The sequence below is a fragment of the Stegodyphus dumicola genome, chromosome X2 (genome assembly GCF_044657685.1).
Source record: "Stegodyphus dumicola isolate Sdum_Otavi_A_Nest chromosome X2, ASM4465768v1".
NCBI lineage: Eukaryota > Metazoa > Arthropoda > Arachnida > Araneae > Eresidae > Stegodyphus > Stegodyphus dumicola.
The window spans coordinates 190,953,206-190,966,605 of NC_140781.1; the positions used below are offsets into that span (position 1 = coordinate 190,953,206).

Genomic DNA, 13,400 nt, shown 5'->3' on the forward strand with positions numbered 1-13,400 from the left:
AAAAAGCTGGGATTCGAACCCACCATCTCTCGCATGGGAGAAATACGCTTTACCTCAAGGCCATACTTTTGTCAAAAGAGATAAAATTAGTAGGACTGAAACTCCCGATCTGACGAGGCGGAGGCGAGTGTGTAATTGCGCTACGAGAACACATTCTTTCTACTGATAATAAACTACTCATTTATAAGGCTACGTTGTGCCTCATTATTACGTACACATGCCCGGTCTGGTGTTACGTGGGTGATATTTCTCTCAAAAAATTGCAAATTTTGCATAATTTTACTTTAAGGCAAGCTACGAAAAGCCCGTGGCTACAGATATTAAAAACGATGCTACGGAAATTAGAAACGACGCTATCCATATTGAATTTAAGATTATCAATATCCATATGTATGTAAAATATAAAAAAAAATTGTTCTATGCTTTGCTCTATGCGAACAAGCAACCTCTAATTAACTTTCCGCAATTTCAGGATTTTCCCCCTAGACCAGTACTTTGCCAAAATATTACATGTATATGGAAAGAATTACGAAAAGATTTTGCAGAATTGCGTAGTTAAATGATACATGCGCAAAATTTTCTTGCGAAATCATAATTACCAAGCCGTGAAAATAGAAAAATATGTATTGCTATATATTAAGGCTCACTTAGAGTGTTTATTTTTCCCGGCATGCATTTTACATCCAGATTGTACTTCAGCAGATCAGAACCTCTTCCAGCCTCTACGCCAGTGGATTTATCTATTTCTTTTTATGCAGCGTACAACGGCAGGGTCATGTGGCTTCGTTGTCAACTAGTCTCTTTTCAGAGTGATCTTAATATTATTTAGCTATTACCAGTTGAATGAACTTTCGTTCTTAATTTAAATATGTGCAGGATTACCTTGAAATTCACCACCACTACGCTATACTACCTAAACTCTCAAAAATCGCTGACAAAAGTTATCCTGAGATAGCGCTACCACGTTGGGATAGCGCACCACACATGCAAAGTGCGTTCGACTAGGGCCCATACCACACTAGTATTTGGTTCAGACGGTTTCAGACATTTTTTCTGTCTGGTTTACTATTGAAAGAAAGACTCACGGTTTTTTCCTTCCTTTCGAAAAAGTTGTTCGTTTTCATCCAATCAGCTATCAGCTTGTTTGTAATAGAGAACCAGTTTCCCCTTTACATTAAGGCTCCTCTAGCCTTAATAGCCTCTAGGCTACATAGGAGCCTTACTTTACACGGTAACCCCAAAGTGATCTGTGGTGATTGGCTCTTGTGACAAAGCAGAAAAATTGTTCTAAACAGTTCTTCTTCCGAAACAAACGGGCGTGTGATAGCAGCTAAGACGATGTCGGACATCTAGTAATAGCCATCCACGGAGTACAATGAATATTATATTTATATATAAAATTATCTCACACAGCAATTTTTATGGCTGCACGGAGTATAATATATCATTATACCCCATGCAGCCAACATATTGCTATGTGAGATAGTTTTATCAGATAACTACACATTGTAAAAGGTTTTGTTGCTGAGGGAAAATGGAGTAATCTCAGCATGCTTATATCACAAAATATTTCCTGTTATTTTTCTTTGTGATGTGCCATTGTGACACCTGCGTCTTAGTTGTGCTGTCCCAGTGTTTCCGCAAATCAACAATGCGATTTGATCTCCGTCAGATGGCGAGCATTTCCCTCCTAATACGCACAGAAGTAATATAATCGTAATCGTGTGATCAGAACATATGATTCGCGCTGTTTGTGTAGTAGTTACATTTTTCTGCAACGTGTTTTAAAAAATAAATTACGTTTTTTGAAAATGTTTCGTCTGCTTCGCAGTGTTGCTAACAAGGTATTACGTGCAGTATGTACATAATCTCAAAATTAGGAATTTCCCATTTGTCACCGTTATGGACCGGTAGTTTACTGTATGCATTATTATTTGTGTATTGCTTAAAAAGCAACATTTTTGTGCAATAACCCTCGCGAATTCAGTTTTAACCCTTTGACTACCAATTTATCGTGGAATATATGCAGCTCACTTTATAATTTAGCATAAATACTTAATTGTTTAAAAATTAAATTGCATTAAACACGCAAAATATAAATTATTTTCATCTAGTCTATGAAGTATTTTATCCTAATAATTTATTTTAAGTAGGTTTACCATGTAAAAGAAGTTTTAGAAAGCGCGAATTTCGTAATGTATGTTTTTTTTTTTTCGGATATGCCTTCCTGTAGCTGTTATAACCAGGGGAAAAGGACAGATAAAGACTTAAAAAAGCTCTAAAACTACTTAAAACCACTTAAAAAGATTTTGGTACCCCCACTTATGTTTACGCCAGTTTTTCATCATTCCTTCTCTGTTTCGGTTTAGGTTCATCTGCAACCTGCATTCCATAATAAAACTGGCACTGAGAAATTTTTTTGGTGCTCTCTTTCCTTAATACTTAACGCACCTTTTTGTGGTGCCCATTTTCCCCCGATTCTCTTAAGTATTTGGTTATATTGCTTAATGCCTTGATATAATTGCTTATCCAGCCTTGATATAACAGGTTATATCTACTTGTTATAATATGCATGGCTGTCGTAACTGGATGTTGTAACTTAAAAAAAAAAAAAACTCGTCCTGGAATATGTTTTACTTGTGTATGAATTTTAATCCATTTTCTTATTAGCAAGTAAATGGCTTGACTTGCTGACTTCTTGCTTAGTATTTATTGTTATGTGGAAGGTGTATATAAAATTTTAACTTTTTAGTACCAAAATGTTGGCATTCCCGAAAGGTTTAGAATACAGCTTATTTTAAGCACTTTGTAATAGTTTTTTTATCTATGAATAATATTTTACATATCTGCTTCTTTGTGCTGTCTTACTTCCTTGTATGTGTAAAAATGTGGCTGAGATGCTAAGGAGATGTGCAAAGAATTATACCGTGTGGTTTTGTTGAATTAATTTTAGCTGGATTCTTGTAGAACTAGACTGTCTGAAAACTTATTTCATATGCAATTCAGGCATTTAGTACATTATATGTTACATGCAGTACTGAAGGCTCTCGTGCTGTCTTTTACTCATTTTTGCAAATTTTCTGTCTAATTTTTTATTTAGAATATTCTTGACCAATATAAGCATTTGTTCAGTATAGTAAACATTCTAACTTAGTGTGCATTTTAATTTCTTCTCAAAGAAAGTCTTTTTTTTTTTTTTTTTTTCTTCACTTGTTTAATTTATTTTGCTGTCATTCTTTTGAGCCTTTTAATTAATCCTATGTTCAAAATCAAGCCATTACCTTTCGGTGGCAATAAAAATTAAATAATTAGCTTGTAAGTAATACACTCATGTTCATAAATTAAAGGTCTGATACATTTTGTTAGAAAGGGGAAAAGGTAAAATCCTAAGAGAGGCCACACCCTTGACAACAAACCGGAAAAATGCAGAATCGCCCACTGCTTTGCGCGTTTCTCAAATTTGCCAACTTAAAAATAACAAGTCAAAGAATTGCACAAACTTGGTATCCATGTACGCATTGACCTGTTTTCGCTTTAAAAAAAAATCGGAGAATTTTGCAAACTTGCCATTCCACACTCCCTTGACTTTGTGCGTGTACACATCGATACGCATCATATAAGTGGGCGCGCCAAAGATATGGGGCTCTGCTAGGATCCAACCGGGGAAAAAATGGTCTTATGTGAAAGCATTTTGATATAAAGACGAATTTTCAACAGTCGATGATTGATATACGTTTTAAATTTTAGCAGATAAATGCTGTAGAACTGAAACTTTTGCTTAATCATTCATAAAAAGCAAAACAGGCTGATGGATAAATACTATTGAATAATTTCAATATATGTGTGTGTTGTTTATTGAAATTTAAGGCTATCATTAAGAAATGAAAGCATTTTAACAGGATGCCGAGAAAGATTTCATTCCTGCCTCATTATCATAAATAAGTCCAAGGTTAGTATACAGAAAAGGTCATGTTCTGCTGCTCCCTTAAATTCAGTTGTATATTGTTGCCAATTTGGTGACTTGTAGAGAGAAGAACAAGGATACAATTAGATTTGATTCTACAAGAAAACCAAATGAGCTATGATAAGTAGCAATGTTATTTAATGTTAATTTGGAACTGTTCTGCTATCAAGGACTAGGTTCAGAAATATATGCATTCATGTATATATGTAAGTACGAATGTATGTGTGTGTACATATACACATATATGCATATACATACAGATGCATGATAAAAATATATTGAAGGGTGCCCCTTGACAAAAATTAATGATTTGCCAGCAAGGCACAATTTCAAGATGGCCGCTACACAAAACCAAAATAAGTCAAAGAATTGCACAAACTCGTAAACCATGTACACATCGATTTATTTTCACTTAAACAAATATCAGAGAATTGCACAAACTCAGCATTACACACTCTGTGACTTTGTCCATGTAGGCATCAATCTACTTTAAAAAAAATCAGGAGAATGTTGGTATCATATAATGTTAAACCAAAGTTTCTCATTACCAAAATTGAACAAAATTTATAGCAAATCGAAGCTCAATAAACTGCATTTTAAATCACATAATAAAAAGGAAATATTGACTTGCCATATTTAAAAATTTCTGTATCTTCAGTCTGTGGCACACAAAATTCCTTAACAGCATCCAAAAACTTTCTAAAATTATTTCAACTAGAATATGCATACTGCCACATAAATTCACAAAAATAAGAGTAAAAAATGTCCTTCGTAGTGCCGGATTGATAGTTGCATTTCTTGTAACAAACCCCTTCAAAGCCATCTGAATGAGCTTTATGTTCGACCATATGCATTTGCTTCTTACAAACAGGACACTTATGATGACCAGTACGTAAAACTTTATTTACAGACCAATCAATTAATGTTTTTTTTTCCCTTTTTGTTTCAAATTATACAGAAACTTCACATTAATCTCATCACATAAGCCATTTTAAGGTGTACAGCATAAAATAAACAACGTTCTTCCTAACTGACATCCAATGCAGAAATAAATCCTTACAAACCCATCAGTTAAATTCACCGCAGCCACATCATAAACGAATTTCCATAACACTGAACTACTCAGGTTACCATAAATGAAAATTACATGAGGCTTAGCACAACCTTTACACAAACAACCAATGTTCAAATGTGATTTACATGCAAAGTAAGAAACTCGTTGGGCTATCTTCTCATTTATGCACAATGTAGTACCTGAAATTACTTTTACCTGCTTTGTGTACCTGTGCTAGAATGCTTATCATCTGCACAAGCAAGGATGTAGTACTTTTCATGCAAATTTGATGTTTCCTGCATGCTGCTCTCATGATGTAGTACTTTTAGTGGTCAGTAGTATATACCTGAAATTTTTAAATTATCTTTATGAGTTTTAATACTTAATTTAGGTTGAAGTTATTTGGATAAGGTATTAACATAAAAATATTTTTTAAAGTTTTTTTTTTTTCTTTTTGGGAAAAGGGAGTGTCTTCCTTAACTCTAATCTCTTACTTTAAAATTAGAACTTGAGATTATTTCCCACTCTCCAATTCGAAACATCAGGTGATTTGTATATTTCACTTCATGGAAAAGGTGCAAATGAAGGCTGACTTGAAATGCAGTCTCAAATGGTGTGAAAAAAAATAAATGCTGTGCGGTGATAATAATATGAGTTACATGCACTGATAGGGAGCTGGGAATGGCAGTGAAGTGCCTATTTTAAAGTAGCAGAATATAATGCTGCTTGGATTTAGAAGTAGTAGTTGCTTTAGAAGAGACTAAGTCAAATGATGTCTCATGCTTAGAATCTCAGCTTAAGGGGAGGTGACTTCCTGGGGAAGAGCAAATGTTGTAGTATGGTAACTGTGACTAGGTCTCTTTTAGTTACTGATGAGGAAATCACGTTCAGCAGCAAGTTTCAAGGCCATTTAATGTACATACTGTGGGATTTCAGCCAAGGCTAGGGGAATCCATTTGGTCTATTTCATCATTTTTCATTACGTCATAAGTACCCAAGATGAAGAATGACAACATGAAGAAATACCCTGAAAGTGAAAATTTGAGGCCTGATCTGATGTATGGAAATATAGACAAATCAAACAGTTTGCAATTATGAAAATTTATAGAACTGCATAACCGTAGCCTTGGTTCATAAATGAATTTCTTACATACCTAAAAATTCCTCACAGTATATAACAATATCAAGCAGTCATGGTTTAATCTTTTTCATATTGTCAGCTCTAAATATGTATTCATTATTTAAAGCAATAACTGTTAGTTCATCATCTCTTCTGTGGTATATTTTAATTGCTTTATTAGCTAAATAAGACAGTGTAAGTTTTGTATCTGTTTTGCTACCTCATACTGGGAGACAAAGTCTGCTGTCATCTGCAAACAGAAAATTAGGTTATTAATTATGTGTTCAGCTTAAATGTTCATAATAAATACCATTGATAATGATTTTCTTTTTATACTAAGCTCAATAAAAGTGTTATGCTGGTTTTGTGAGCATTCAAATTACTGGATGTGATCTTATGTAATAGTCTTAAATCAGCATTTATCAACTAACCAATACTTCTCGAACTTTTTTTTTCATTGCATCTATATAATAATCTGTTAAATGAATTGAGTCTGTTTTTTTTTTTTTTTTTTTTTTTTTTTTTGTTTGTTTGTTAGTCTCTGCGTTACTTTCTAGTAGCTGATTTACTTTCTGAATATTTCCTATGCTTATGCAAATATATTTTGGCTAACTCATTCCATTCATTTCACTTCTTATTTGTGTATAGTTCTTTGACAGATAAAAACATCCAAATCTCTTGATCATATAATATAACATTGCAAAATAAATGTGTGTAAAACATTTTATATTTGGTATGTAAAAGTATACTGTTGCTTCAGTGTTTAGCACCTTTCAGAAATCTGAAGTTATGCAGTTCTGTAAATTTTCATAATTGCAAACTGTTTGATCTGTCTATATTTCCATACGTCAGATGAGGCCTCAAATTTTCACTTTCATAGTATTTCTCTGTCTTTATATTTTGTATGACATTTATAAATATCAGTATTGCATTTTAAACTGAAACAGTTTTAATTAATTTTCATCAAAAATAATTTGCTTGTAATTATTACAGATTCCTTCTACTTATCAAACTGGGATTGGTTTAGCAAGACCTAGCATTGCATGGTCAGCAATACAAGCTAAAACAATTTTTACAGGTTTGTTATAAATTTTGTATACTCATTAAAATCTAGATTGTATCCTTTAAATTTGTTAGCGATTCTTTAATTTTTTCTTTGGTTTGATTTTAGTTAATTTTGGTACTTTTCCGTTTCGCCGGCGCAAATCTCGCCAAGCAGACTTTATTGGCGACAACACAGAGCATACACATATAAAATGTTAACAAATGTTGGTTCTAAGAATTTTTTGTTTTGAGGGCATAAACATTTTAATATCGTTTAAATTTTATAAAAAGCCAATAAATAAAGACAATAAATTTGTAAAAAGTCATTAAGTTAAGAATTTACTGTGCTTTCATGGTACAACATCCTGATTCACGTGACTCCAAGTGATCTCATCTCACGTAAACTACACTAAAAAAATCTAATTCTCTCAGTAATTATCTACATTAATTTCAAGTTAAATCTTAATTTGGAATACAAGTTTAAATGCAAGAATTATTTCAGTTCGTACGAATAGCTTACTCAGAAATTATGTAAAACCGGAGTGCTTTATTTCGCTAGTGCATTCTCATTAGATTGATCTTAGGGCATAAAATTGGACTATCTGTTAAAAATTCTATGTAATTGTATGCCAGTATTTAAAGAAACAATGAATCTGATAAATGGTTGCAACTTGTTTTGAAAATGGGGCGTAAAAGGCTAGCAGCGAGGGTATTCCCTTTGGCATCAGTTGTACCATTATTGGCGACTTTATCGCCTGCGCCGGCAAAACGGAAAAGTACCTTAATTTTTTCCTTGGGTTTTAACTTTAAGATTTTAGTTCAAAGTTATTGTAATATTAATAAAATGGTAGCTAATTTTATTTTCCGGTAATATTTTTTATCATTTTCATATATTTTTATGGTTGATCTTTGGATTATGATAACTTGGTGATTTTTTGGCGACCAACTCTGCTACAGCAACCCTCTATTTTTTTTTCGCCGCCATTTTGTCTTCACGAAGGAAAGACATGTTTCTTTTTATTTACTCAACACTTTTTCCAACTATCTACTAGCCGAATTACACTGATGCTAGAAATTTTATGTAACAAAACTGCTTAATCATGACAAATATTAACTGCAAAATTGGGAAAAAGTGCAGAATCGCAAACACCTTGCGCATTTTTCAGAATAGCACATACACATAAACCATTTACACGTCGACTTATTTTTACTTAAAAAAACATCCCAGAATTGCACAAAAATGACATTGCACACACTCTTAACTTTATCCATCTACACTGCTATTTTCTCATAAATTACAAAAATTTGCACGAAAATGCAGGAAAATTTTCTTATTCTTTAAACTCGATAAAAAGCACATGTATGAAATTACCTGATCGCGAAAAAGTACATACCCTTTCCAAGGATGAGCATTTCCACGTATAAAATAAATAAAATATCCAAAAGTTTTTACCTCTAAATTATCTATTATATTATAAACGTAACTAACGAATTTATATGCAAACATTAAAAATAGTTAGAAATACTTAGTGTCAAATATTTAAATTATTTCCATACATGTTTACTTCAACTGAAACGTATGCCAAATTCCTACAAACATAAAATTCACAAAATAACTATCATTTAATTAAAATATCACTAAACCATGTACACGTCGACTTATTTTTACTTAAAAAAACATCCCAGAATTGCACAAAAATGACATTGCGCATACTATATCCATGTACACTGCTTTTTTGTCATAAATTAGAAAAATTTCACGAAAATGCATGAAAATTTTGTGAATCTTTAAATCCGGTAAAAAGAACATATATGAAATTACCTCGTCGCGAAAAAGTATATACCCTTTCCAAGGATGAACATTTCCACGTATAAAATAAATAAAATATCCAAAAACTTTTACCTCTAAATTATCTATTATATTATAAACGTCAGCAACGAATTTATACGCAAACACTAAAAATAGTTACAAATACTTAGTGTCAAATATTTAAATTATTTCCATACACGTTTACTTCAACTGAAACGTATACCAAATTCCTACAAACATAAAATTCACAAAATAACTATCATTTAATTAAAATATCACTAAACCATGTACACGTCGACTTATTTTTACTCAAAAAAAAATCCCAGAATTGCACAAAAATGGCATTGCGCACACTCTTCACTATATCCATGTACACTGCTTTTTTCTCATAAATTAGAAAAATTTCATGAAAATGCATGAAAATACTAAACGTATACTACTCAAACGTATTCCAAAATACTACAAATATATAACTCACAAAATCACGATCATTAAATTAAAAAACACTACTTAAAATATAAATAAGCACATACATTAAATTAATAAAAATTAGATTACAATCCTAATTACTTTAAACTAAATCATTGCTAATAACAATTTTCCAATAATACCACATTAATTTATTTTTACTCCTTACATTTAGAACAATGCATAAAAATAATATCCTCAAATGATTAAAAATACTAACTTACCTAATCTTCTTCAGAATCTTCATTACGTGGCTGCAGTACTACTGCTAATTTCTAAATCCTAAATCCAGTAGTCAACTGGAAGTCTATTCACCAAGTAATAAGAAATTAATAAAATTTCACCTATACTCAAACTACTTTCAGCAAACCATGTACCCTTCCTTACACTCCTTTTCACAAAATGTCCATTTTCACCATATTTCTTGCACCGCCATTTAAACTTAACTGTAATATCCTTCCTTTCACACAATCTCAACTTATTATTATTATCAGATAAACACATTAAAATTTAGAATTCACTTTACATAGCGCCATGCAGTCCGAAAATTAATCAACACTATTTCACACAACACACAATGAAGCTTTTCCAAATTAACCTCCTTTTCCGATTAAAGAACTGTAATTCGTCCATTAATGTCACGTTTCACACGACACAGAATATAGCTAAATACGAAATTTCCAGATTTCCCCCCTTTTCTGATTAAACAACTGTAATTCGTCCATTAATGTCACATGACATATCTCATGATCTCTCATTTCCCTCACACAAAATAATGCGTAATCGGAACTGAGTACTTCTCACATTATTACCAAAGTCCTAGGTAGTAACCTTTATCGCCTCCAAAATGCCTCCAAAATGTCGCCAAACTACCAGTTACCATATTCCAAAGATCAGCCTAAAATTCAAAACTCTCTCTGTTATAAACGTGTAGAGTACTTTTAACATAGTTCTTGATACTTTTAATAGTATTTTGTGTAATGACCAGTTCAAAGGTCTCTTCAAGTAATGTAATTTCCTTCCCACTTAAAGAGGCATACATTTTCTTACGGTCTGAATAATTTGTTACTGAAATATTGTAGTTTGAATAAATTTTTAAATTACTGGCTAGAGGAGTTCATGTATATTCGTTATTTATGTTCATTCTCTTCAACTATTTTCTGACAAATAATTTTTTTCCCCAGAATTTTCCATAAAATCTAGCTGTAACAGGACTTTCTAAGGGAAACTGGCTCGTATACACGTTACACATGGGGAAAACCACGAAAACGCCCATACAGCCAGCCCGTTCGCGGGATTCGAACCTCGAACCAAACTACCAGTGTTCAGCGACTTTACCGCTCGGCCGCTGGTGGGCCCCCATGTGCCTATGGGTTGCAAGAGGCTGCTGATTATTTTCTTTTATGTTAAAACATGGTTTCAGTCTATCAGTTGAAATTCTTTTGACAGTTCCATTAATTTCAGTGTCAAAATACTCTGTTGCTCAGTATTTGACAACATAAGGCCCAAGATAAATTGGTTGAAAAGATAAAGTGGCTACGTTATCGTAGACGAAAACATATGAGCAATTCAAAAGGTCTTTGAAAACGAATATGGTCATATTACCATGGGTAGTCATCGCAGAAGGTTTCTTGTTACGGATAATACTTTGTAGCCTTCGTACAAACTCGGGGTGGGATTGTGGGGATGAATTCTCCAGGTAAACAGGGGACTTCCGTAAAGAAGCTCAGCTGAAGAGTATCCTATATCTTCAAGTGCAGAGCGTAATTCGAGAAGAACCAAAGGTAAAGCATCTACTGAAGATTTTGCTTTGCAGTAAATGACATTTCAAGCTTGCCTTTATAATACTGTGTTGTCACTCAATCAATCCATTCGATTGTGGATGATATGCTGGTGTCCTGAATTTTTGAAAACCGAAGTATTTGCTCACAGATGAGAAGATTTGATTTTCAAACTGATGTCTTTGATCAGATGTATACGCTGTGGAATTCCAAAATGAGAAATCCAGGTTGAGATCGTCCTCTTTGCAACTGTGAAAGTTTGGAGGGGATATATGGGTGGTTACTGTTGGTGGAGATATCACAATATCGATTTGTCAGTGCCTGGAATGGAAATCTGAACCATTTTCAGCCTTGGGTTGTTTTTTTTTAAACTGTTAACTCATCATCTTGAAATTCTGCAATAGTTATGTAATCAATTGGAGATGGTGTAGAGATATTAATTCTTGAAAGAGCACGTACAATAACATTTTCTTCTCCCTTGACGAAGCAAATGTTCATTGAAAATTGAGCAATACAGTCAAAAGTCGTTAATCAGGACTCGTCAGGACTTCGGCGATTCCGGATTATAGATCATCAGTTTAAATCTCGTAAGATGGCATGCAGAAATTCTAAAATTAAAAATATGAAACCGTAATTTATGAAATAAAGAACAATTATGATCTAAAGGGTATCAAAATTTGCAAAAAGAAAAAGCTTAATATTTATTTGTTTACTTTATTAAACATTTCTTTCAATGTAAGTTGTTTAAGTTTTGCTTCGTTTCATGTGATAATACTTTCTCTTTAATTCTATTAAACAGACATAATTTCTTGTTCAGTTACAAAGTTTCGCTGTTCAAGTCCTATAATTGCTGTGTCGAGAACACCGACTAATTTGTCAATCGAAATTTTTTCGTTTTCAATAACCTCACACTTTTCTTCGCTATCGGAAGCGAATTATAATGACGAGGAACTTGTTTTAAATCATATCAAAGACGGAGCATATCGAGATGAAATACTACATTTGGTAAGGAATTATAAGCCAAATAAAATAAAAACATCTGCGCTGAAGATCAACTTCCAATTCATTACATGCCCGCCGCGGCGTTCCCCCCGCTGAGCAGCGTGAAATTGATAAACAGATTTCGGATTTCAAAACATACTTTCGCTTTAGATCCTTTACATATTAACAAATATATATCGGAAATTCTATTTGATATAATCGAAAGTTTAAGCTTACTTTTATCAAATTACTCTTACAGTCTGCAAAAAATAATAAGCCGGATCCAATTCGTAAATTAATTAACAACGCAATCATCAACATTAACTGAAATAGATAATTAGATAATTTTAGCTTATACGTTCATTATACATAAAACGCGCACGCGAAAACGTATTCTGCACTTGCGCACACTCATATGCGCATTCGTAAAACGTCTTACGCGCACGCGTAAACGCCTATGCGCATGTGTCAACGCGGCGCATGCGCAGAAAGTTTTTAGTTTTGAGGTCCAGATTATAGATCATTCCGAATTATGGGTGTCCGAATTAACGACTTTTGACTGTATAACTTAATTGTCTTGCTTGTCTGGGAGAGCCGTTGTCTAAATTTTGTTGAAAAGGTGAGAGGTTTGTGGTCCATATGAATGTTGAAAAAACTTTTCCTCTAATAAATATGTACCTAAAATGCTTTATTGCAGTGTAGATGGACAAGAGCTCTCGGTAATATGTGCTGTACTTTCTCTGTGTGTCAGTTAAGGAGCATGAGAAGAAACTTAATGTATGTATCTCTCCCTGGTCAATTTGATGAATGACAGCCCTGATAGCTGTATCTGAAGCATTGCATGTGAGAGATATAGTAGTGTCAGTTGAGGGATGAACCAGCATAGTAGCGTGACAAAGCGCATTTTTGAGGTTTTTTGAATGCATTGCAAGAATCTTCAGTTCATGTTAGCAGTATTTTACTATTTTTACATCTTCCACTGAGTAGTGAGGTTAGGAAAGAAGCTTGGTACACTTTAGGCTAAAGCGGTGATAAAAAAATTTATCATCCCTAAGAATCTGCACAAGCTGGTAACTGAAGTGGGTTGAAGTATCTTTCGTGTAGTCTCAACTTTCGGAAGAGATCTTATTCCTTCAGGTGTGATTTCATACCTTAAATAAGTTTAGAAGTGCCAAAAA

The 13,400-nt window shown here is 33.2% G+C and overlaps 1 protein-coding gene across 2 annotated transcripts in view; it reads left to right on the top strand.

Moving 5' to 3' along the window:
- The first annotated feature begins 1,688 nt into the window (after positions 1 to 1,688).
- Positions 1,689 to 13,400, top strand: part of LOC118183512 (peroxiredoxin 2-like) — a 32,617-nt gene continuing 20,905 nt past the window's right edge. The window contains exons 1-2 of one of the 2 annotated variants that reach the window (XM_035353089.2): positions 1,689 to 1,844; positions 7,132 to 7,216. In XM_035353089.2, the coding sequence (XP_035208980.2) occupies positions 1,812 to 1,844; positions 7,132 to 7,216 (118 nt within the window). In that variant the 5' untranslated portion in view covers positions 1,689 to 1,811. Of the gene's footprint in view, positions 1,857 to 7,131; positions 7,217 to 13,400 lie in introns of both variants that reach the window. The other variant, XM_035353088.2, reaches the window with a different exon arrangement.